The 26,861-nt window shown below is 38.0% G+C and overlaps 2 protein-coding genes across 10 annotated transcripts in view; one reads left to right on the plus strand and one right to left on the minus strand.

Annotated features, from left to right (window-relative positions):
* The window catches only part of METTL25 (methyltransferase like 25), a 60,859-nt gene extending 44,831 nt beyond the window's left edge, over positions 1–16,028 (minus strand). For all 9 annotated transcript variants that reach the window (XR_009727829.1, XR_009727827.1, XR_009727828.1 and 6 more), the window contains exons 1-3: positions 15,794–16,028; positions 8,438–8,602; positions 3,613–3,713 (exon numbers count right to left, since the gene is read on the minus strand). Coding sequence is in view for 3 of the 9 variants with exons in the window: in XM_061369369.1 (XP_061225353.1) it covers positions 3,613–3,713; positions 8,438–8,602; positions 15,794–16,028 (501 nt within the window). In the remaining 6 variants the exon portion in view is untranslated. The remainder of the gene's footprint in view (positions 1–3,612; positions 3,714–8,437; positions 8,603–15,793) is intronic.
* CCDC59 (coiled-coil domain containing 59) lies at positions 15,996–23,049 on the plus strand. The gene is made up of 4 exons (XM_061369371.1): positions 15,996–16,271; positions 17,429–17,654; positions 20,065–20,164; positions 22,815–23,049. Exons 1-4 carry the CDS (start codon positions 16,148–16,150, stop codon positions 22,974–22,976), a joined length of 612 nt encoding a protein of 203 aa, XP_061225355.1. The 5' UTR covers positions 15,996–16,147; the 3' UTR covers positions 22,977–23,049.
* Positions 23,050–26,861: the final 3,812 nt, after the last annotated feature.

A 26,861-nucleotide genomic window follows, 5' to 3' on the forward strand; every position in this document is an offset into this window, starting at 1 on the left:
TAAAAGTTCCACTCACATGATAGGAAAGATACTTAAGCAAGGCAGTAAACATTTGAAAAAAACCTTTAGCTAGTTTCCTTTAATGTTTTAACTCAAACCAATAACCTAGAGGTGATTACAGTAGCAATAAATTTTTTGCTTTCATTCTCATTTTACTATTTATTATACTACGTTATAAAATACCACAAGAGAGCAATATCCTCTGCCACCCATTATATACCATGGGTATGAAGGTGAAATGAAGGGCATTTTTCAAGCTGTCAGTGATCTGTAATATCTGAAAGAAACACCCTAAGGACATGTGGTGTTGTAAAACATGTGTTGTGCTTTCATAGCTCTAGATTTTTTAATTAAATGCTGCATATATTTTGTTTTGTGAGAAGGATAGAAAAAAATCAATAAGGAAAAAAACCCTCCTAAAACTTTACAATTCCTGTATTTTTTTAAGTTGAAAGGTAACCAAAACAAAAGGAGTTGCTTTTTAATAACTGAGGAGGCTTTTCTTTCTTCCTTTTTTTTTTAATGTAACTGGAAAGCTCTTTTCATATATTAGGGATTTGTAACTTTGCACAAATAAATTTTGTTACAGTGTATGACTAAGATGGAAAAAAGTTAATATAGGGCAGACAGCATTTCATATTCAGTGATATATTGCAGTGATATTTTTCATTAAATGTTACCTTTTTTAAAAAAAATAAACAGTAAATAATCCTTTGCATAAAGATACTCCAAGCCATCTGATAAAAGTTCAATAATCACTGGATGAAATTGCAGTATATTGACAGATTCGTAATAATGATTGGTTTGAGATTTTATAAGTAACCAGCTACATTGGGACTTAGGTTAGGTCATTAAGGCAACTCTACTTTTTTATCTCTGAACATGAGTTTTCTTTTCCTTTCATTTCTGAATCTCACAGGAACTATTTAAAATCTAAATGAAAATACTATATGAAACACCACCTTCCAGTGAATGCAGATGTTTAATATTGCATTATAAGCTAACGACACTCTCCTACAGTTTTTTCAGTATGTGAAAGCCTTCAACACTCAAACAACTAATGCTTGCTGAAGCAGAAGGTATGCAAGGCAAAAAAGAAATAAAAAAAAAGATAGAGACAGAATAAATTACTTTTACAAATATGCTGCTACTGTATCTCTGTTCTTTACAGAGCACACACACGTTATGGCTGTTCAGGCACCCACACTTGTCACCATCACTGGCTTTTGAAAGAGCTGACGGAGAGATAGGCTTGCATTGCTGTAAGCAGTCGCAGATTCTCGCAAACTGATTGCATCTCCTGCAGTAATATTCGGCTTTAATTGCAGCTCTCTGTTTACTTTGCAATCCCAGCTGTAAGGAGAAGGCTGCCTAAAACTTTGCCTTCATCAGTTATTCCTCACAAAACAGACGGTCAGGATTCAGTTTTATCTCTGTATCCACAGGCCTAACCCAAACATATCAAGTGTACTGCATCATTTCCATTATCTAAATTAAACTTAGTCTGAGCCAAATAACTTCCTAATCGAAGTTCAGCTTCAGCAACTCAGAGATGAAGTCAAGTTTTGGGGCCTGCCCTTCAGTCTACAGTAGCAGTAGTAGCAACCTGAAACACTGCAGTTAACCTCTACTGTTGAAGTGAACAGAGCACGGCCATGTACTCCGGCAATATGACTGACCACACCATGGATTTCTAGCAGTCTCCCTGGTGCAGCTATGAGGCAGGGCAACTAGCACTTCCCCATTACAAACACCATGCACAAAATAGGGAACAAGATGTTTGTTAAGCATAAAGAAGGCTTGGAAGAGACCTTAACACCATGTTCCAGTATTTAAAGAATGGCTACAAAGAAAACAGGGACTCCCTTTTTACAAGGAGTCACATGGAAAAGACAATGGGTAATGGGCACAAGTTACTCCTGGGAAGATTCCAACTGGACACAAGAGGAAAATTTTTCACAAAGAGCACACTCAGCCATCAGAATCATCTCTCCAGGAAGTGGTGGATTCCCCAACACTGGATACTTTTAAGATCTGGCTGGAAAGGGTGCTGGATCATCTAGGTCAAGCTTTGCCTAGAAAGGTTGGATCAGATGAATCTTGAGGTCCCTTACAACCTGGTACTCTATGATTCCATGATTCTATGAATGCAGACTTGGCCTGCTCAACTGCAGCGGCCCCTCCTTCCTTGCCCACATCCAGTATATTAATTTTAAACTATACTCAGATATATTTACTTCAGAAAAAAAGAAGTTACAGAGGGAATATGCTCAGCATAAAATCTGGGTAGATATTTTATTAATCTTTGTGTTTAAACAAATACAGTTTGTTCTCTATAAATCTTTGTGGGAATGAACATTAGGCTTGAGGAAATTAGTCTCCATTTATGCCTACAGCTCCTTGCACAGAAAGCAAGTGCAGCTCCGGTATAAAAAGAAATGAAACGTAATGTCCAGAGCCATCCACAGTTTAAAGAGAGGGTGAAGCTACGTTAACCAGTTACTAACATTATAGAGATTAAAATTATTAAACCAGCTCAGCTTAAATAAATGGTTAAAAAATTCATCTTACCTCAACAAAATTCCAAGACATGGGAATCTAATGGAAAGTTTAACATCGAAAGAGCTTACGGAAAAATTACATCTATGTCAACTGAGGAAATGGTATTGTTCTTTTGTCTAATAGAATGTGAAATACAGTACTCAAAAAGTCAAGTATTGTTGTGCTGCTTATATATCGCCAACAGATCCATAAGTAAATATCTACAAGGTTTTAATGCAACGGTGATCTCCACACTGTGGTATCAGAATTACATGTAAAAAAAACCGCTAAGAACCAGAAAAGGGATAAGTTAGCTACAATCAAATTTGAGAAAGGAAACCTGAAATTCTTCGCCATCTAAGGATGAACTTGCCATCTGATGTATGAAACAGCCAATTCATAGAGTAACTGCTGGGTGGTAATGGTGTTGGGTGTCCAGACCTCACCCATGTTCTACCAAATGTAAGTCATGCATACTCTGCTACATAAATCTCTCTTTAATCTCGTCTCCAATCTAAAAAAGTCATAACTAAAATCATAAGTGATAGATTTCAATCCATGTTAAGTAAAGATGAACAGTATTAAACAATAGGAAACAAACTCTCTGTGCCAGAACAAGGTGAGCTTTCAAAATTGCTCAGGTTTTCCTGCTTTGGTCTCTGTGTGGTACTCCTGGGTGCCTTACAGAAGGAGAAAAATGAAGTTTTGCTCTCCTACTGATGCTTATGGTAAATTTCCAGCAGTATAATACTGATAAACAAGTCAGTACCCATTCATAGCAAAAAGAAGTACAATTTTTAGCAGTTCAACAGATAGAGGATGATTAAAATTTCTTAATTTTTTTCATGTGTCATAAAATGAGTAGGACTCACTGAAAGGCAGCTCCTTAGAAACAATATTTGTAAACAGAACTATCCTTCACTTTGGCCCTAAAGGCTCTTCTTTAGCTACCATTATTTACAGGCAAAATAAGAACAGCAGCGAAAGAATATTAAAATGGTGATTTCAAACACAATAAGGAGAACAATTCGGAAGGTACACAGTCACATACAGTAAGAAATGATTTCTTACCTGCTTTATACCACAATAATTTGCTATGTTGACTACCAGCTCTGACATCACCTGCACTTCATGTGATTTCTTATTATTCATAAACTCATCAGTTTTGATACCTGTATAAGATTAATAAATACACATTAACATAACCCATACTAAAAAAGATTTGTGAGCAATCAGAAAAAATACCTTCCGAAAAATATGCTATATTATTTTCCTATTTTAAGGATAGCATTTTTTAATTAAAAACTCATAAATTGTTACAAGGCTAAACTTCTGATTTACACACTCTAAAACTCAGTACTATTAGTGCAGTTTTTAAAAGACGCAGCGTATCAAGCATCTGACCAGATATTAGACAATAGCTACTTCCATAAAACTGTACTATTACTTCCTGTTCATTAAAAAAAATATTTATTTCTGTGTGGTTCATCACATTTACCTTTACATAAATGAAATATAAGAGCAGGGACAATTGATAACCACATGGTGTGGCTTGTTAATTCTGCAGATTTGATCACAATATCAAGTGGGAGACATCTTCAGTGAAAGTTGAATGATGCTCAGAAAATTCAAAGGAAGATGCTTTTCTATTTTATTTACCCTATGGATTGGTTGTAGAACTGTTGTATCTTTATGGTAGAAAATCACTGATTTCAGTGTTGATGGAGGATATGTTAATGAGCTGGAGTCAATCTCTACCACAGATTTATTGCTTGTGACGAATACCAAGCACCCACTTGCTAATCTCTACATCTCTACAAGATGGATTTCAGAAGTCACTCCCTTGGGAGAAACACACACATTTCTCACAGGGGACCAACACTACAGTACACTTGGCTCTAGCAAATTGATGAAATTTTTGTAAGTATGAGTGATGGCAGAAGAAACTGAACCATTACTGAAGAGCATGCTCCTAGAAAACAAGGCTTTTCTACATGACTAGGCAGATTAATATACTTTCCCATTTTAGCTGTTTGCACAGTATGTGTGCATCTGTCCAGAAAGTTATCATTAGGCAAAAACTATATTCAGTCCTTGATCAGATCATTCTGGGAACAGAGCCAGGAGTGTTACTTCTTTAAAAGAGTGGGGAATTGAACTGACCTCATGAGAAACCTAGTGTTTTCTCTATTTTTCCCAAAGCCCACAGGATCTCTCTACTTCTTAAACAGCTGTTATTTTATAATAAACTGTTATGACAATACTTAAAATCTAATATAGATACTATGAACTGACAAAGGAAAAAAACAGATTAATACTTTAAAAAAATTTACAGAAGAAACAAGTGTTTGTAATCTCACTGAAGATTCTGCTTAACTGTGAAGATGAGTGTCCTAAAAACCTCTTAATTTGTAAGCATTTGAAATGAAAGGAAAAAAGGGAAAAATTTAAAAGAAAGAAAAACGGTCTCTTTTTTGTTGAGATTTGAACATTTTCATGTCTGGATAGTCTCATCAGGAGCACCAAAATGGGAACAGGAAGAAACAGATATTTAAGTTCTTGACAGAAATAAAAGTTGTTTGTTGTCCGAAGCAGCACTGTCACTTTGAACTATCATTACATATTGCACCTTTTACTCTTTGCTATAGCATGAGCTCAAAAGACTGAATTGGGCAATGCTGTGTGAAGCACCATTTCAGAGAGCACCCAAGCCAAATTAAGTATTTCAAACATGCAAGAAATCCAGAAATCCAGAAACAACCAGCTTTAAAAAGCTGAGGTTCCAGGCAGAAATTTCATAGTTTGCTTATATCTACAAATATAAAGGTTTTATCAATTTAGATACTGAAGTCTCTTGGCTGTTTTTAGACTTCTTCTCCTACTTTTGCAGAACAAAAGCTCTGTTTATATTTTAGCTCAAGAAAAATTATACTGTTTGCAGAAAATTATGGATTTTCAATCAATTTTATTGTTGCTGCATTTTTTGCAAAATTCTGATATTTTAAAAACAAACAGACATATTACAATCTAATAGAAAACTAAATGTGGTGACAGTTTTATATCGCCAACTGCAAATTTAAAAAAATATGTATACTGCTTTTAAATAAACTGTGTAAATTCATTCTGCTTTTATAAAATTACTTTCTTGAAACAAATAATTATGCAACTACAACTAATGCAAGCAGAACAAACACTAACTTCAAAAGCCGTAAGAAATGTAGAGATCCATCTTTTTATGATGAAAAAATAAAGTGGGGTTTGAATCCTTCACAGAAGTACCCTGGATATATAACAGGACTAGAAAGCTTAATGTTACTAATGTTCATACTGAAATTTGCTTATTCCCATTGTGAACCCCCTAGCACTGGTAGCTGTTTTCCATTTGAAAAACTGCTTCAACTCTATAATGCTATTTACAACTACGTCTCTAGTTGCAAAGCTGAACAAACTGAGGAGAGACTGTCTTTTATACAAGGCTAATGCAGATCTTCCTAAGATCTCCTATGGCAGAGTGCCGGGGTTTTATACCCCAGCTACCTGTGTAAATCCAGATACACCAGAGAAAAACAGAAATTCCGAGTCCACATCAGACAACACCACCTATACAGAAGCTCACTATGACTTAATTCCATAAGCCAGAGTGAGGGGCTGAGATAACCATATACTGAAAAAAAACCACCACTGAGGCAGAGTGATATACCAGCACATGCAATTTAAATACAGATTCATTAACAGTCATTGCATGACTACTATTCTGGCCATAAACACATTGCAAAGGTAGACAGCACTTTTAAACCAATACTCTAACAACCCTAACTTCTTGTATCAGATATGAATCCTATAACAAGAGAAATGCTCCTTGCTGGCCTCTTCGCCTTGGGCTAGGCTCTTTTGGACCCCATGCACTCAATGCAAGCAAACCGATAGTGCAGTAAGAACAACAGTGTCCTTTACTAAGAAGCAATGGATAAAGTCCTTCAGACTCACAACTCCACTCTGAGTAGCTGTGTCCACAATATGCTTAAGATGTTTGTGCTTACCAATTATTCCAAGGGAGGACAGAACTATGTCTGCATTAAGATGGTGAGGAAGCTAGAGAACTATGCAAGTACACAAACTGTGGGAATAGACCCATAAGCATGCTTGTCTTAGAACAAGAAAATGTATTAAAAACATCTGAAGCATAAATGGAATTATCCTGCTGCAGACTTTTCAGAATATGAGCAAGGCCATCGTAAAGTTGCAGTTTTCTCAGACTTACACCTCTCTTGACTTGCAACCTTTGGTATGTGAGGAAATTAATGTATTTTCTGAAATATAGAATTAAGTTCAAAATATCTAAAATAGCTTAAAGTTAAAAGATCACAACTTTCATTTGGAAATTTGCATGTTATGAATCTATAATTTGGTATTTTGCTTCTGCCAAATGTTTACCAGGAACTTCAATCAAGTTAATTTAACTGATACTTACTGCCAAGTCAACACAAAGGTTTTGAATTATAATACCATTGTATACATTTGGAAGACATTTTATTTTCTCTATGAAGTAGAACTTAGAGTTACTGGGTCACAAACCCAGGCCCCAGTTACCCAACTGAGCAGCACTCTTGCAACACACAGAAGAAAATATTGAGCAATTGCCTTATTCCTGATGCTCAGTTCTGCATGACAAGATGAAAGAATCCTTCGAGTTTTGTCTAAGAAAGATAATCCAGGTATGAACTCAGGTATGAATAAAACAAGCTAAACTAGAGAATTATGGAAGATTAAGCGGAATGCAGGGTATGAGAGCATAATAAAAATGAAGAGCTAAAAAGCAAACAGAAGAAAAGCAGCACACAGTTGTCAAATAAGAAAAAAGGGCTTCAGATTAACAAATTGCAGAAGGAAAGAACCCAAAAAGTAAGATCAATACACAACAAACCATTAAAATTACCATTAAAGCTGTCATTTTAGCATTTCTGAAGAAATGAAAATCTAGGGAGCCAACCATAGAAAATGGCAAAACTGGAAAGAAAAAACTGCTGAATGGGAGAGATGCCCAGTATATATAATGGTGTTATCACTTAGGATAGGAAATGTCAGTGTTTCAATGCATTATAGGGATAAAACACACTAGAAGGCAGAAAGCTACCTCTGAAAAAATAATGAGAAAACTGAAAGACGGTGACAGACCTACAAAGACCAAAGACCCCCTGAAGAACACATTTTCAGTGAAAGGGACAGCAGCCCAATTAAGTAAAAATGCCACTTTATCATATAAAAAAAATATAATCAGGAGTAAGCCTTCCAGTATCTATCTAACTTGATGCCAACTTGAGAGGGTTTTAATTCAATTTCTTTAACTAAAGAAAATTAAATTAGTCCAGTTTTATGACATATAATTGGTATCAGTCCAAAACATACAGAATGAATAACTTTTTTTTTTTTTTTTTAGTCATCAAACACTTATCGGGCCATATGCAGCTAAACACCAAAACCCACATTTAACATAAAACAAAAGAAAACCCACTTGCCAGATTTTACAGTGAGAATTTCAAAAAACACAAGAATAGCATCATGATTCCTGCTGCTCAGGCAGAAGGCAAACAAAAGGAATTAAGAAGGTATCTCAAATAATGGTGTGTATGCTTGTCTATCTCATCTCCTTTAAAACTGAACCTCAGGAAGGATCTATAGGTACTGAATGCTGTGACCCTTCTGCTCAAATTTTAGCATGAGAATCCATTTTCTAAACAAAGGCAACAAATAAACTTATTAGGAAAAGTTAAGCATGTAGCGAAAACAAAACAAACAAAACAAACACACCCCCCCCCAAACAACAAACCACCCGAACCCAAAACTCAGCAGGTCCTATAGTGAACAGGTACAAATGTAAGTACAGATATAAATATACCTGTTGTTCCTTGATTTTCTCCTCTCAGTGCTTCAAGTATGTCTTCTAATGGGATACACACTCCAAGGTTGGACAAAGAACAATACTTAGCAGCCAGGGCAAACAAATGTACATTGATAAGCTTCTCTGAGTTTTCACAAAACACATTGGAAAATGTGTCATCATCTGTACAGAAAAGGAAATAGGTCTGTAAACGTTGCTTAACATCTTTTGCAGCAGTGCTGACAAAAAACTACAAGCAATAAATACTTAGTATCAGCCAGAAGTAACCATTTATTTTGCTTCCATTAAGTGAGAAAACCCAATTTTTCTTCAGCTGTATTCCCCCTTCAGAACCAAGGTCCTATTTTGCTTGTAGCTGAACCAGTGTAAATGTGAAAATATCTATTGTTTTTAACAGAGCAACTTTAGTATAATCAACAAGAGAATTCAGTCAAAATGATCGATTCTCTTTTGTTTACAAACTTGCTCATAAAACATTTCCTCCTCGTCCCCAACTGACAATACATGCTACTAGATTGCTTAAGAAATGCAGCTGTTCAATATATTAAATCTTTTGATTTATAATCACTACATACTTCCCAAGCTGCTTTGTAGCTGGTGATTCTGCTGGGAGAGTTAAATAAATGATTTTTATTACCGATCAGGTGCGAGCAAAAGTTAGATTCCAATGAATATTTTAACTCATGATTAAATGCTTCAGTTTAGTACTACTTAGTTCTTAGTGTCTGAAATGTACATTTATTTCTAAGTGAAACATATTGGTACGAATCATTTATTAATTCTGAGTTTGTTTTCTATTGTTGAATTCTTATCTACTGTGGCTAAAACTATTTGTGAATTTCACATGCTTTTGTTAGTAATTTTTTAATATCTGTAATTCTTTTCAAAGATATAAAAATTAACCAGTCCAGCAAACAAACTGCTACAAAGATTTAGAAAATGTCTCCTGGTTTGCCTTTTGTCTCATGAGTAGATGTTGAGCAAGTACATACCTAGCATGAGGCAGCTTTCACAAATCTGGCCTACCCACCTGCATGACAACAGATACAACTGCTTTGATTGACCTCACCTCTAATGCTCTTAATTTTCTTGCATGACCACAATTAAAGGTCATGCATATGATGAGAACTTAAAACAGTTCCAACAGTGTGCACATATTCGTTTTCATTGTATTACATGACAAAGGCATGAAATCAGCAAACAGACTTTGAACCTAAAAAAGGATACTAAACTATGACCAGAATCAATATTATTTCTGTGCCTGCATGGCACTTCTTACTTTACTTCTACTACAAAATACAAAAAAAAAGCAACTTTTCTCTACAAACAATTTATCTGAACTTCTGAACATCTGGTAACTTTGAATTAGTGAACCTTCATGAAGGATAAAGGTGTGAAATGACACTAGAGAACATAAATAAAGAGGAATGCTAAACCAGAATAAAGACTGCAGATTTTAGGGAGAAGGGGTAATTCTGCTTTCCTATGTCTCTGTAAGATATGTTACAGAAAGAGAAAAAATTAGATGTGTGCATTTTGAAATGACTGAAAAAAAGCAAATTTCCTTCCTGACAATAACTTCAAGTCAAGCAAATAATGGAAGAAACCAATATAATAGGGTAAGAAAATGTTTTTTGACATTGTATGGAATTGTTTGGATTTGGGGAAGTGGGAAATGTTGGTGGGGGTTTTGTTTGTTTGTTTTGCACTTTTTTTCCTCAAAAAAGTTTCAACAACCATAAAAGGAGGTGAATATCTACACACAGAGCATTTTTGCTTTCTGCTGGGTAAATATTATGCAAGTTCTTACAAGAAAATGTCACAGCTTGAGTAACTGCTTGTTCCAGAGTTCAAGGATTCCAGGTGAGAGAAAACGAGAGACAGAGAACTCTCAACTAGTTTATTAACATAGGAAAATATAGAGAATCTAACAGATACAGTACAGGATACTTTTGAAGAGTGTATATCTTACCAACCCCAAGGACCCTGTGAAGACGATGAGGAAACCAGCTCCAAGGATCATCACTGCAGTGTGAGGTAGCAGGTTCAACCTTAGCGGGCGCTCCGCAGAGGCAACGTTGACCTGGGTGGTATGAGGTTCTGCCTCCCCCGCACTGCATGAGACTCAGGCTTTTATACTGACAAGAATGCATGCTCATTCTGACACAGGGGGCCACCCTACATTCGAAGAAGTGGCCAGTAACATCTAGAAAGGTCTCCAAGGGCTGAGACTTTTCCAGGGAGGTCTAAAGCAGAACTTTCTGGGTAGGAAGCAAAGCAGGACTCTCCAGAGAGCAGACAAAGCAGGACTCTCTGGGGAGGAGCCAAAGCAGACAAAACAGTACTTTTCAATCTTTGTGTTTTCCACCACGGACCATTACGTATTGTCCCTGACACACTGCTGAATAAGAAAATTTCAGTTAATTTTTAAGGGAGATTAACTCATTTATTTTATGTTAGATTTTCTATGAATGAACAACATTTCAAAAATTTTATAGACGCACATCATGGGAATTACATATATAAACTTGCTACAGTATAAAAAGAAAACTATGGTCTACAACACACATACCCATCTTATGCCAAACAACCCTGCTACTGATATGGAAAACCATTAAGCCTATACCCTTGAAGAAATGTATCCTTATTTTTGCTAACTTTCAAACAGCTCATGAAGATCAACAGCATAAACAAATATTCTGCAGATTTAAAGTTCACAAGATTTAGCACCCAATCTTGCTTTCACCTTACTGCCTGCTGATCCCACTATATCACAAAAATACAACTTATCTTGAAACTTCATAACTTTCCTAAGTGAAAGACTGATTACTGAAATTCGGACTTGTCTGCTTCTTTGTCAGAACTCATGAAAAGCTTATAACCCCTCACTTGTCTGCTTTCACTTTCTGAGCACCTGCCAGGTTGAAGGGGCTTTGAGCAACCTGGTCTACTGGAAGGTGTCCCCGCCCATGGCAGGGGGGTTGGAACTACATGAGCTTTAAGGTCCCTTCCAACCCAAACCAGTCAATTGTTTGGGTTGACATAACATATGTTAACTTTTCTTATAAACCTCACTTAAATGAAACTAGATTTAGCAATACTTACGTTCTATAACTTCCATGAATTCAGGTATCTGATGGAAGAACATGAACAGAACTAGTAGGATCTCATGAATAATCACTAGTATATAATCTGTAATACCACTCCTACCAAATACAAATTGCTGTCCCAGCTCGCCAACTAAAAGGAAAGAAAACCCCAACTATATTAAGGTATCTGAAGAATGACTTCAAGCAGTTTGTGGACTACGTGCTATTTATGAATATTAAAAAGGTTAGTTTTCTCAAAATGTTTCTACTTTGGTTGCTCAGAAGATGAAATCTAGTATGTCTTTTAACCAGTCAGTCCCTACATTTGCAAATACATCTTCAGAGGAAAGAAACATATGCCAAAAAAAAATGGAATTACAAACAGTAATTTACAGTAAAATACGGAAATACTTAAACCACAGATTTTTCTGTGCCTGTGTCCAATTTACAGCAATGACATGATAAACAAGATGCAATATGGCAAATGTCAGCTTTTTGATGCATAAAAATATAAAAGTTTTTCCTACCTACATATGGAGCTGAAATTTTTCTATGGGGTCCAACTGAAAAAAAGGGTTCCACCCTATATATGGTCATTATAATGAAATATCATCTGATGAGTATCTGAAAATATTCTTTAAAACTAGTTTACAGAACACACAATGTTCTGTAGCATGATTATCTTCTTGCATGTAATACTGTACAACAGAATTGTAATTTCTTGCTTGCTAGCTTCTAAAACTACAATTCAGCATATATTTGTCAAAATCCCTATAGTAATATAAAATATCATGCAGAGTAACAGCTTTGTGCCAATATGCAACAATGTTACTTTTTAGTTTGCAGAGATGTATGAGTATGAACTGACAGCTTCACATTTTCACATCAATTCTGTCAAATGTAGCTTATGTTTCCGTATAATTTAATTTGGGATCTGTAATAGAACAGATTCTAGAAAACTTGTCATAATAGTTTGGAGATTGTGAATGTGTAAGTGTGAAACTTCTCAAACTCTTAGGAAGCAAAGTGTTTACCATGTGAAATCAAAATGTCATTTACCACATATTTTGTGTAAGCTATTTGGGGTACATTACCACAGTGTCATTTGGGCATGCAAAATAAATCTATGCTCATAGCCACACTCCAAAAAAAGGTAGTTCTATGAATGATAGCATGTTACAAGAACCTTTTAGTACCTTAAAAGGTAAACATAAATAACAAACATTTACATATCTGACAATTTTGAAGAACAACCACACATACAGTTGATATTTAAAAGAAATATAAGCAAGAGTGTCCTGGGTTCAGCAGTAGCATTCATTTTTCTCCTTCTTAGTAGCTGGTGCAGGGCTGTGTTTTGACTTTCGGCCTGGGAACAGAGCTGATAAGACTGATGTTTTAGTCTGACCAAGGACTTTCTGAGCCTCGTGCTCTGCCAGGGAGGAGGGAAAGCCAGGAGGAAGCAGAGACAGGACACCTGACCCAGATTAACCAAAGAAGTATTCCATACCACAGCATGTCATGCCCAGGATGTAACTGAGAGTTACCCGGAAGGGCTAGGACTGCGGGGTTGGACGACGTATCGGTCAGTGCTTGGTCGGGCTGCGGGGGGCAAGTTATCGGTTGGTTGGTGGTGAGGTGTTGTGTTCTCTTCCCTTGTTATTTCCTTTATCATTATTATTATTGGTGGTAGCAGCAGTGATTTGTGCTATACTTTAGTTACTAAACTGTTCTTATCTCAACCCATGGGAGTTGCATTCTTTTTGATTCTCCTCTCCGTTCCTCCAGGAGCAGGGGAAGGGAAAGAAGGGGGGGACTGAGTGAACAAGCTGCCTGACTAGTTTTAAACCACAACAAAGAGTCACTCTGTTTATGTTGGGTTTTAAGATTTCTTATGCTTGGCTTCTGATCTCTAATGTTATTAAGTTGTATTGATGCACTCAAATAATGATAGTAAATTTCTCAATCCTATTTTTAATACAGGTTAACAAGCATTTGTTTTCAAATATAGGTGCTCATGGTTATATTCACTGAAAAAAATCATATTGTACTATGATGCACTTTCATCATACGACTGGGTGGACAGATACCATGCAGTCAAACAACTCAGGAATGAATTCCCAAATCAGCAAGCACATGCCCATTCATTTACAGTGCCTCTAATTTTGTCATAATACTGAGGGAACTTGGAAATTGTCTCAAACCCTTCTGAATGCTAAACAACACATAATAGTTTTGAGGCTAGGAAAAAAGAGCAATTCTGTCTCTTTTTTTTTTTTTTTTTTGATAATCAGAGACAATTCTTGCAGAAACCAACAAAGAAATGTTATATATTGGTTAGAACATGAAAGTTTCACACTTTTCTAAAACAGGTGCTTCATTTTAAAGATACATAAATTATGTCTTTTGTTCCAGTAATTTCTTTATCAGATTCTGCAACATGCATTTTGAATACAGATCATTAAATGATTTTCCAATTTGAAAAGTCTGCAGAACAATGATCTGCCTTCCCGGTTGTCTTCCTGCTCTACCGGCCACTACTTCAGTGTCTGAATAATTCAGTGTGTTTTCCCATACAAACAGGTAAAATCAGGGTAATTTTCGTTTAGTGTTTTATTTTTTAATGACTTCATCTAGTAATTAGTTTTGCAACCATCCTCTATTTACATTTAATGTCCTGTTGCTCTGAATCAGTTTTAGCTCTGACATTCCCTGTCAAAAACATTAGTAGTTTTGCTTCACTGCTTCCCAACACTTTTGCTTGCTGACTGAAACACTGTCTCGTTTCCATCTGGCTCTCAAAGTAAATTCATAGTCCAGTATCTTTTTCATGCACAAATAAACTGTTCTGAGGGTTTTCTTTTTTTTTTTTCCAGATATCTCAACCCTTTAAAAATGAGTCTTACAGTTAATATTTTGAAGGTCTTCAGATACAAGAGAGAAACATTGCAAGTGATCTAGCAATTCACAGCTCCTCAATCTCTTTCCAAATCCAAATCATTATCTTAGCCTGTCTTCTATGCCAGAAAGTGCAGAGCTCCACATGTTGCTTTCTGTGGACCCTTCTCTTGCACTCAACGTACCTTCCTGTCTCACATGTCATTTAATGCAGCATTTCACAGCGAATGCTACATGAGAGCTATCTCTGCTCTATAAGCATTGGCATGATACAGGGTTTTCTCAGCTAAGTGCTTTGTCAGAGATTTTACTACCTTAGTTCTGAAACGGATCTCTTTGCCTGGGCTCAGTCCCCCCAGACACCATTCCTTTCAGATGCTTTATCTTCATTTCTGTGCCCTGACTGAGAGCGTACTAGTGGTATGTTTCCCTTCTGCTTGAACTGCAGTAAATTCAGTCACACAGTTTCAGAGCTGGCTTCCTCTGCACTTACTTGAAAATTGCTAAAAATATGAAGTGCCTCTTAAATTGGTCTTGTCAGAAATAAAACTGCTTTCTCTCTTCCTCTGCCAGACACGCAGTATTCCAGATAAGCAGTGTTTAAGCCTTTTCCAGCTGTCCTCCACATTTCCAGAGCCTCAACAGTTGAAGGACTTTTAACTGTTACATCTTTGCACTCCTGTGGAGGGGTTTTTGTGGGGGTTCATTTTATTTCTGTTCTTCAGAAATTGGTCACAGCAAAGGAGCCTGACAGGAGATTAATTTCTGACCGAACAAGATGAAACTTATAAACGAGACTATCAGCATAACTGCCACTACCGACAGCTCCTAAACAGCAATTCCTCCCAACATAGCTATACCTTACCTGTTCCAAATACACCCCTTTACCCTGAAAACAGTATGACAACTTAGCAGTGCTGGCGACAGCACTGTCACTAAAGGGCAGAAGCAGCTTCGGGACGCGACAGAGTAATGGATCAGCATGGGGGTGGCCGCAAGAAGGCAGAGGGTAGAAAAAATCAGAGCAGCTCGGCAGGGTGGTGTTTATTCAAGCTGGGAAAATAGCTTTTAACACAGACAGGAGGTCTGAACGCGATGGCAAGGCGGGCCATGAGGCATGTCACCGTGAGGCGGGTATGGCGGCGCCGCCACCGAGCGCTCCGCAGGCGGCCCCAGCAGCCCACGCGCAGCAGCAGGCCGCTCTGCCGCGGCCACAGCTCCCAGGATCGCAGCACCTCCCCGAGCAACAGCCCCATGGCCCCCACCGGGCAAGGCCCCCGAAGGGGCCCCTCCCTTTGGGCCCGAGATCCCGAGCCCTGGCCCCTCCCCGCCCCGCCCCGCCCCGCCCCGCCCCGGCCCGACTCACCCCACCGCTCCCCCGCGGCGCCGGAGGCCTCCGCCAGGGGGCGCCGCAGCGCCTCGAGCACGGCGGCGGGTCGCGGCTCTACCAGCCGGTCCCACAGCCCGCGTGTGTAGAATTCCACAGTGTGGGCGCGGCATAGCGGCAGCGCGAGCTCCAGGAATCGCGACACGCGCCGCAGCGTGCTCTCCGCCGCCGCCGGCGACAGCTGGGGCGGCAGCGTGAGGGCCGGCCGCGACATGGGGCCTGCGCTGGGCTCGCCGGGGCTGCCGCTAGGCAGGCAGGTGAATCGAGGACCGAGTGGCTTCGGCGGCGGCGCACCTTCGTGACGCCATCTCGTTGCGCGACGCCCGGAGAGCGATGGAGGCGGTGCGGCGCGGAGCGTCAGCGGCTGAAAATGCCGGTGCCACGGCCCGAGGACCGCGCCGCAAGCGGCTGTGGAGGCCCGACCTGATCCGCAGTGTCGTGGGAAGTGTCCAGGAGGGTGAGTCTGGGGATGGGGGTGCAGCCGCGACTGGCCGCTGGCGGGTCTGCGGTGGTGTCACGGTGGGAGAGACGGCGCCCCGGGAGGCTCGGCACTGGCCGGACCCGCTGGTCGGAGCCCTAGGCCTCCCGCCGTGCTTCCGAGCTGGCTCGACCGGGTGGGGACCGGTGTCTGCAAGGCTGGCCGAGACGTCCAGTGTGAGCTGCGTATTTCAGATAGAAGCATATGTGGAAAAAGGTTCAGATTATTGCACGGTAGTTATGCAAGTGTAAAAAAACGAATAGGAAACTGAGCATTGGCTTTTGCAGCACTTTCCTGACATGTCAACGTTGGAGAAAGAATCAAAGGAAAAGTAGTGACTGGACTCATCTGGACTTGCTGCCTTTGGAAACGTTTTTAAATGAGTATTAAAAAGTCAGTAGCTCTTAAAGCTAATGTAATAAGAATAAGATATTAATGTATTAGGAAAGGAACATGTTTGACTTCAACGTCATTATACAGTGAGACTGAAACAGCCATTGTCTGATGTTTCCTTTCAGGCTAAATCATTCTATGATGTAGCATACTTTTGAAGTGTAGAAGACCTCTTCCTGGACAGGCGTAGAAAGAAAGTAGTAGCGATAAAAATACTATTTGCATGGAAAGATATGATGGGTTATTAATTCAATGTAATACAGTGATTTAGAGGCTGTTCTCTTTCCTGTGGCATTGCAGCTGCAGACTACTGAAGCATCTGGTGTTGCTGTTGTCAGTGTCTTGGGATTATCTTTAGGAATCTGTGTTGATACTGCTTATGAAGCTATAAGAAGAAGTAAAATGCAAGTGAAATGTTAATGCATTTTTTCACTAGGTTCAAAAAGCATTGCTGAAGGTATATCATGTTGAGTGTGCATTAAGTATTTTTACCATGGCATGTTCTCTCAAAGGTTTAGGCAACAATTTTCAGTAAATTTGTACAAGCTGCAATGCTACAGTAGGGGACAGGTACGTAACTGGTTTTTTCTTTAGTTTTTGACTGGTCATTATTAAAATTAGCACAAGTAGTGTGTTTCTCTCGTTTTGTAAAGTAAATGGATTGAAATGGTCCTGACAATAATTGAATGGTTTGATACTACTTTAGTGCAACTGTATTTCACTCTCTTTTTCTTCCGTTTTAGGACGAGGATTTGCATTTCGGAGAAAACAAAAGATTGAAAGACAATACAGGAAATTATTGAGAAAGGGAAAGAAGGTTCATTCACAACAGGATAATCAATTTACTGATACTTATCCAGAGCACTTGAAGCATCTTTACCTAGCTGAGGAAGAAATGCTCAAGAAACAGCGGCGCAGGGCTCCAGATAATTCACTTTTATCAGAAGAAAAACTTGATGAAGCAATAGAGTAAGTTTTTTAAATGTGTCTCTAAGAATAAGTAATTGTTTCCATTAATAAAGAAATATTTTAGATCTCACACTTTACATGAACTTCAGTAAAGTGATTTGCTTACAATGCCATGAGGTCTTAAATATTTTTCTTATTTGTTAGAAAATTTGAACCTACAGCTTTGTTGTGTTTGCATCAGAATCAGAAAGCAATATGAATGATGTTTAGTCCACAAAAAGTTACCACTGTACTTTAAAGACAAGGTTCAGCCCAGGAGCAGTAAATGATTGACTAATTTCTTACCATATCTACAAAGATGAGAGCCTGCTTTTCAGGTAATGTGCTTTTGCATTTGCAGAATATTCCTTTGAATTGATGCTGAGCATTTTAAAATTAATGTCACTTTTCAGAAAGGTTGTTCCCAGTTTGATAAATTGTCTTTTTTATATTGCACTGTTTTTCTGCTAAAATGAGCAATATTTTGTGCAATTACCCTTTCATGGTATGGCTGATTTTCGGGGAATATAACTATGAACTTTAAAAAAAAAAAAAAAAGGAGGATTTAGTAAAATCTTAAGGGAGTAAAGTGTTTTTTATCAAAGTAATAATTTTAAACAACAGAAATGTCATTATAGCTTGCCATTGGTGAGGAGTTTTTTTGCGGTTGTTTGGCTTTCAATTTACTTATAACTGAGAAAAGTCAAACGGATCTTCTCACTTGTGGTCTAACAAGTGTCGGGCAACTTAAACCTTTTTTTCCCTGTGTGACAGTAATTCCCCCTGAAATGTTGGTTAGGTATGTCAGTAAAATAAAAAGTGTAGTCACTCGGGTCTGACATTGTCTTGACAGTGTTTTAAAACAACATTCAGATACTGTGACTGAGTTAATGCTTTTTCATCCTCAGTACAAGAAGTGTCCTAAGTCTCTGAATTCCAAGGTGTATCTGTATCTAAACTTTCCTGAGAAGAACAATCAGGAGAGTGGGTAAAAGCAGTCAGATCTAAGCCCATCAGGGAGAGAAAGGTAGAGTTTTTGTCTGGAATAGGCAGTTAATTCGTGGGGGTGTCTGAAATAGGCCTGATGTTTTTCTTTAAACCAGTAGGGGGTTAATTTTGCTTAAACTATGGTCATTGTGGTTGTAAACCACAATTAATATTTCTTCATGCATGTGACTGCTAATCACTGAGATGGTGTGATGCCTAGAGACTTACAGACTTCACTGTTCTATGGAAATATAAAGTAAGACTTCATAGGCAATTCTGTTTTTAGCACATACTGTTGCTTTAAGTGGGTTGGTACTTGAGATGATGAAATGTCATTACATAGTATTGCCACAAGATGGAGATGAGAATAAGGCAAAGATTTTTTTTGTTTTTTTTTTTTTCTTTTTTTTTTTTCTCCGAAAGAGTGGTACTTCTAAATGAAAGTAGGAACGAATACCTTCTCTTCCCTTTTTGATTGTCTGTCTGAAATCTCCTAGATGACGATGGCGACTTCTCAGATTTTTTAGTGTAATACTCATCAAAACCTTGCTTTGTGAGCAGTTCTTAAATACCTAGCAAGGCATGTACTTTCCAAGCGTGAAATGTCTTTACTACCACACTGCTTATGTAATGGCTGTGTTGTGAATCAGAAGAAAAAATAATTTGGGACTAAATAACAAGAAAAATCCACTCAAAGTAGTGTGTCAGTAAATGCCAGGCAAACAAATTTGGTTTTCTTGAACTGTTTTATTTGGTGAAAGATACCTGGGCAGTTTTTTAATACTGAAATTCGGAGGGAATGTAATTTTTGTTCCTAATTTCAGAACATTAAGGACAATAATAATGCCATCTCCTTCAAGAAGAAACTTTTAGGAAAGCATTGCAAGGAGGCATTTTCTCCTTGCCATGTTAGCCTGATTTCTCTGGCAGGCAGCCTGCTAACAACTAGCTGTCCTCATATCTCTGCAGGTGCATCCATATGTCAGAACTATAGCGATATAATATGTTCTAAGCTAGTGCATTCAGTTTTTCTAGCTCTGAAGAGCTTGTACGATAGAGGAAGAAAATTTTTAGACACTCTTTAAACTTCATGAAGCATTATCCATGTGAAGATGCAGCAGATAAGGGATATGAGTGCCTAAAAGTTGTGTGTAGGCCAGTCCTTGGTATACTTGGCATTGAAGAAGTTTAGTTTGCTGTCTTTTCATGTGAGCTGCTCGTTACATGACGTGTAATGGTGTTGGGCATCATGTAAGAGTGGTGCAAATAGGTATCCTATCAGTGTGGAAGGATGGGCCCTCTGAAACCTGTATTTCTAATAAACTTCCCCAAATATGTACAAAATCGTGGAGGAGTGTGCTCTGATTCTGTAGTGGCTATGGGATACATGGTTATGTGTACTTGGTGATAGTCCATACTTGAAGCATGCAACTTTTTCTTACAGGTCAGTTACAACTGAAGGGAAATGTAAGAAGAAAACATCTAATCAGAAGGCAAAAGAAGAGTATGAGAAAATAAAGGCTGAGCGTGCTAGAAAGAAAGAGGTAAATTTTAAACAGATATATTTCTTGATTGTAAACAAAGACTAGATTACCATTTCTAGCATTTTGGGTCCGTCTGGACCCAAATAGGGCCATAGGAGAGGAACACAGATACTGGTATTCTAGTCTTTTTCAACTCGACAGTAATATTCAGGCATGCAGGTCTTCAAAGTTATGATTGTATTTGTTCTTACTATTTTTGTCTTGCAATTGCCATGAGCAGGATTTTGTTATGTCAGTTGGTACATCAAGAAAAACTTAGAGCTTCATCTGCATAGCCCAGTGAATTATACTAGACTTCTTAAATATTGTAGAAGGGGAAGTAATAACAAGACCATCATTTTGTGATGAAAAATGAAATATCCATCCTATTTCTTAAGGTGTTACCATAATGCAGGCTTCATTTTACCTTTTTATGTTCTTTGACCAACAGCAAAACTGTTAAATGTAATGGTATCCATGGCCAAAATCTTATTTGTCCCCTTGTTCTAATTTAGTGGGACTTATTTTTATAGGGTGTATCTTAACATTGTTGACTAGTCAGTTGAGTTACTCATTTGAGGCATCCTTATTTAAATAGTTTTGTTCTTTGCCAGTACATTGGTCATTGCACTGTAAAATGGCACACATAGTAATATTGTAGAAATTGTGTAACTTGCTGCTAACCAGCTAAATTACAGTAACTACTGTTTAAATACCATAGAAATATATAGCTGGATAAAATGTATTATTTCTTCAGTTTAGCTGACTGAAAACTAGTGTAATTCTGTACCAACTGGTCCATGATTCTGGGTGAGTTATGTGGTTGTTCAGCTGAGAGTTGCTGTTTTGAATATCAGATGCAGATCATGCTAAAACAATTTTCTGACGAGGAAATGGGAATAAGAAAAACTCAGCAAGACTGCAGAGAATTTTCTTTGAGCAGCACGTAAGAGTTATCTGAGGAAAGGTGTTAGCATTTTTTGTCTTGTCAAGATATTTAGGCAAAACAGTAGCCAAGGTCCACAGTAACAATTATCATTTATGGGGAATATTGTGTGATGATCACATACTTTCCCCTCACATACGTTAGCAAACTCTGGATTTGCTGTTACATATTTTGGGAAAAGAAATAAGCTCAAAGGTACAACTTTTAGCCTCCACACTATATAAAAAAGCTAGGATTTACTAGAGATGAGAATGTAAGTAACAACCACCTAAGGAAGATGAATGTTCTTGCTTTGAGTAAGCATTTGGTTGGTAGCTTAAATGGATGTTGTTTACAGTAGTATGCTGAACAGCAGTAAGATTACTAGATGGGAAGTAAATTACAGGTAAGTTAGAGTTGGTGCTACTCTGGTTTGAAAAAAAAAAGGAATAAATTACATGTATCATCATTACAGGAAAATAACTGAAGTGTGCAGAATGGAGAGATGTTATCTGTGCAATTTTGTTGCTTTGGTTTTTTTCCCTGTAGACTCTTTACATTCCTATTTAGAAATAGTTTTTTGGGTTCTTTCTAGTTAATTTTATGTTCTACATCATGGGGCATTCTTACTAATTTTTGTACATCACAGAAGCTACTATGCCTTGGAAAACAAAACCATAACTGATAAATTATCTTTTTTTGGATAATTGATAAATTATAATCTATTTGGGCATTCTGCAGAAACACATGCCTTTGTGGTCAGCAGCTATTTCATTTCAAAGGATAAGCTTTATGAGAAGAAGTCATCTAAATGATATGAAGCAGCCAGCCCTTCAGTTTGATTTGTGAGGTCTTGCATATTTTGGTAGAGGGCGTGATATATGTGAAGGAAGCTAGTTAAGTTGCTTGTTGTAAATGTTTGCCCAAATTACTTGCTAAAATTAGAACACTATAGAAGGGCGCATAAGCTGTTTGATAAAAACCTGAACATATTATCATGGTGGTTATCCATGTAGTCTAAGTGCCTCCATTAGTATTTTGTTTGCATATGTGCTGTCCCCTCAACATGGAAAGTTTGTATAGTTGAAAATTTTGTTATCTCCTGCCCCACCTTCTCTATCTCAGTAAAGACAGAAGTCTGTGTTGCTTTGAAGAGGACAGGTCACTAACAGTTTGGTTTTGATCAGGTTGCCCTACATAATGCTTCTTGTGATGCTGTTGTAGTATCACAGACCTGCCCAACTTCTAGCTCCAGATACATCCCATATCCTATCTGCCAGTCCCATGCAGATGTGTCCAGTATCCTATCACATTTGGATTGGCAAGACATTTACGTGGGGCCCACTGAATGGCTTTTTTTTTTTTTTTTTTCTTTTTCCCTTCTTGCACTCCAGAGGAGAAAGTAGGAAATTTTTTCACTTTGTCCTTTAAGGTGAAAAGTCAATGAGCTCATTTTGCAGAAAGGAGGTAGAATAGATTTTAGCAACAAACCTTATCATAGGATGCTCTACTGAGGGAAAACTGGCTCTTCTCATTAAGCTTTAGGCAGTATAATGTTTTGATTGCGGTACATGCTGGAAGAGCATCCTGATTAACCCTTTAAGATTAATGGTGCTTCTAGTGTCAGTACAATACCTAATTGTCAATATCTTCACAAAAATGTCTTGTTTATAGATATTTCATAGTTGTATGAATTATGTAATGTATGTATTTATTTCCTAATCTTATTTATTTCTTTCATTTTAGGAAGCAGAAAAAAAGAAACAACAAAGAGAAGCAGCCCAGCGTTTGTACAAGCAGAAGAAAATGGAAGCTTATAAAATACTGAGTAAGAAAACAAAAAGAGGACAGCCAAATCTAAACTTACAAGTGGAGTTTCTTCTTCAGAAAATACAACAAAATGCATAAACCTTTGCACACATCTTAATTGCAGGTTTTGAGTTACCTGTGGACACTTTATTAAATTACTTTTAATAAATGATATCTTCTGTATAACTTTTGCTGTTGGTTTGTTTTTATCTTATCAGTCCAACACTGGAGGATATTCATACTGAAAATAGGTATTCTGTGCTGAGAGAGAGAGAGATCTGGTACCTTGAAAATAAATGGTCTGTATTTCTGAATTTAAATTCTGTTAGCTAAGTAATATCTTGAATTCCAAGTATTAGAGCCTAGGACCATTTAAACATGAATTTGCATAGTGTAAAGCTTTTTTTTTTTTTCTAGCTCTAACACTTCCTGCAATTGTGATTACTAAAATTATACTTACTTGAGAGGAGTGAAATGATAAATGCAACATAATTGATACCTCATGAACTGCCAAGGCTTAGAGTATGTTTTGTGTGCTGTTGAATAGGGTGTGGCATATGAAAGCAAAGAACATAAATTATACTCAGAAGGCTATTATTAGTCATTCTTCTAGACTTAACATATACTTTGTGCTTGGTGATACATCTTTAGTCTTTTTATTCTGTGTTCTTGGTGATAGTTAACATGAAGCAGTTTTTCTGAAGAGGCACTGAAAATGCCTCCTTCCCCAGTGCTTCAGATAACCTGATCAGGCAGAGTGCATAATAAAAAAAGCACTGAAGTACCTGATCTTGGCCCAGCATTGCTGGTTTCAAGGAGGAGGAGAAGTTTCTGTCATTTTTCCCCATCACTTTACCTCTTTCATAGGTTTATTTGATTTGGAGGTAAAAAGGGGTTGTGGCTAAGCCTTGCTTCTCACAGGCATTCATATGAGAGACATTTTTCCCACTAGAAGTTAATTCTTTATGTACCAGTTCTAAAAGGAAGATGTTAAAATGGGGTGTTTCCTGATACTGTCCTTTGCTAATTACTACAAGAAGCTAGAGTAGTCCACTGTCTCAGCTGCTTCATGAGCCAACACTTCTGCACTGCCAAGCCACTTAAATTACTTTGGTACCACTGGAAGGGAGCAACACAGCAGTGGTGACACACAGTGGCTCAAGGTCATGCAGGTAGCCAAGAGAATGGAACCTTTGCTTTCATTTGCCGAGTACCACTGGAACAGTTGACCCATCATGTTTTTATGGAGAAAAGCATGAAGAATGAAGGGATCTTTTAAGGAAGGAAATAAAGCCCTGATTACTTTTTTTGATTTGACAACTAGGGAAAGAGTCCAATAGCGAGTATGAGTTCATGGAGGCTGCCTGTAAAAGCAAAGCTGCTGCTTTCCACTGTGTGTTTCGATTTTAAACATGAGAAGTTAGTCCAATGAGATATTAAACTTGTATTGTTTTTTATTAAACTTTGCTATGAATAGGTAGTGATTTTAAATATGAAAAGAGCAGTCTAAATCCTGTTTCTGTTTTTCATGGCTTAGGCCCAGCCGGTAACTCAGAACCATGCAGCTGCTCACTCACTCCCCCCCTACTTTCCCTGCTCTCCCTGAGGGATGGGGAGGAGAATCAAACAAACGTAAATCCTGCGGGTTAAGAACAGTCCAGTAACTAAGGTATAATACAAAACTACTACTACTACCACCAATGATTATAAAGATAAGGGGAAAAACAAAGGGAGAGAATATAAAACTAAAAGGGGAAAGGAAACTAGACAATAAACACAAGTGATGCACAATGCAATTGCTCACCACCCGCTGACCAATATGCAGTCTGACCCAAGCAGTGATCTAGGCCTTCCCAGTAACCCCCCAGTTTATATACTGAGCATGACCTGCTGTGGTATGCAATACCCTTTGGTTAATTTGGGTCAGGTGTCCTGTCTCTGCTTCCTCCCTGCTTCTTGTGCCCCTCCTCACTGGCAGAACATGAGACTCAGAAAGTCCTTGGTCAGACTAAACATTACTGAGCAACAACTAAAAACACCGGTGTTATCCGTTCTGTTCCCAGGCTGAAAGTCAAAAACACAGCAGTGCACCAGCTACTAAGAAGAAAAATGACTGCTACTGCTGAACCAAGGACACTCTTCATGGTATTTTTGGTGGTTTGTTTTTTTTTTCCCTAGTCACACACTCAGCCTCTCTAGCAGCCTGCAGATCTCAAGTAGTTATGTCTTGATTCCAGTATGTCTTCTGAATAAGGTGAAGTGGAAGGGATAGATAGGGCTGCACAGTTCGAAATTCTGTTCTCCAAGTTGGATGATCGGTGAATGCAGGCAACTTCAGACTTTTTATTATTTTCATTTTCTTTAATTATAGACCAGTGAAACTGTGAATCAGAAATAAAGGGGAGAAGAAAGCATCAGGTACAGACGTTAATTTTCTCTTTTCAATTCTGAGGAAGAGAATGTGAAGCTTCCCTTGCTCCTTTTGCAGGGTAACTTCTTGGGAAATCATAATAGTAATTTCAATGGATCATCTCATTAAGCTGGTTTTGACAGAACAGGGACTTTCTCGCCCCATACCCATCTAGAAAGACTTTTTTTTTTTTTTTTTTGGCCACTAATAGGAAAAAGCCAAACCAAACCAAAACACCTTTCACTGTTAAAATACTAAGGTTTTGGCAATGTGGATTTGGCTTTTTAATCTTTACAGTCTGATAAATTATGCCTGTATTAAGAATTAGGTAAAGAACATTAAGTAAAAAACTTGATGTTATTCTCAGTGTCTATTTCTGCTTTCATAAAGTAATGTTTTAAGTCATTAATCAAAGAGTTTAGAAGCAATTTGAAATGGATTAATGAACAGAAGAAGTATGAGCATAAGAAAAATGTGAGGACACGACAGAGCTCTGAAATATCAATTTGCCGTATAATTTTATTAACTCATGCATACCTTCTGGAAGTTACTGAGGGGAGTAGTTAATGAATGGAAAGCCATGCAGCAAACTTGCTGGCTTCCCTCTGAAGAAAACCTTTATGGGATATGTAAAATAAAAAAACAAGTAAAGTAGTTCAGTTTGAACTCTTAGTAAAATAGTCGGTCTATTTACAAAGCTGCTGTGTAACTTAACGTACAGCATGCTGATTGCTCTAACTTTTGTCTACAGCTCTGTCATGTCTCTCTTTTGGGAAAACATATAAAGCCAGGCTTGAAAATAATTATCTAAAGTGCTATTAATTAAAAACTATATAGAAAACACCAAAGCTCATGACAGAGCTATAGACAAAAGTTAGAGCAATTAGCATGTTGTAGGTCAAGTTACACAGCGGCTTTGTAAGTGGACCAGTAAGAGCAGTGGTTCCGTTAGCGTAGGAATAAACACATAACCACTGGAATGGTTATATGAGGTGCTTTACTGCAGTGCTGGGAAACCAGGGGTACGCACCCAAATCTGGCTTCAACCTTGTTACATCGCATTCGCAATTTATACACATTTAGCACAGGTTACAACATCAGCTAATGCATATGCATTAAGAATTGCCACGTCATAAATGTTACGACATCAGCCTCTTCTGCGCTTGCGCAGCCCGCTCTGGTGGTCGTCCTGGTGAAGTAAGGAGTCTTCCTCAGATGAAGTAAGGAGTGTTCCTCGGATGAAGTAAGAAGTCTTCCTCAGGTTGTCCTGTGCACCTTTCCCTTACTGGGACATATCCCAACCCTTGTGTGGATGCTAGCATTTTCTTACCGGTTTCTGATATGCACTTTTGGCTTTCTTAAGTCTAGGTTCTACCTGGGTATAGCTTCACAGTACATTCCTTCCTACACTCCCTGTGCCATATATGGTTATGTTAGTTTCTATTGCTAACACTACAGAGTTACAGGATGGTACAGCTATTGCTGAGTTTACAGAATAGCTAGAATACAGAACAATAAAGCCCCAACCACATATAAAAACCTTCTATTAATTTATAAACCTTTTGAATATAATT

This window comes from Neopsephotus bourkii, unplaced genomic scaffold (assembly GCF_033783945.1).
Source record: "Neopsephotus bourkii isolate Nb327-2 ecotype Australia unplaced genomic scaffold, CSIRO-AGI_Nbou_v1 NB_1493, whole genome shotgun sequence".
NCBI lineage: Eukaryota > Metazoa > Chordata > Aves > Psittaciformes > Psittacidae > Neopsephotus > Neopsephotus bourkii.

What these genes read in the sequence shown, in the direction of transcription:
- CCDC59 (XM_061369371.1), top strand. Translation starts at nt 16,148, where the DNA reads ATGGAGGCGGTGCGGCGCGGAGCGTCAGCGGCTGAAAATGCCGGTGCC. An exon ending in CGTGGGAAGTGTCCAGGAGG is followed by an intron (nt 16,272 to 17,428) that starts GTGAGTCTGGGG and finishes CTTCCGTTTTAG; the next exon opens with GACGAGGATTTGCATTTCGG. An exon ending in AAACTTGATGAAGCAATAGA is followed by an intron (nt 17,655 to 20,064) that starts GTAAGTTTTTTA and finishes TTTTTCTTACAG; the next exon opens with GTCAGTTACAACTGAAGGGA.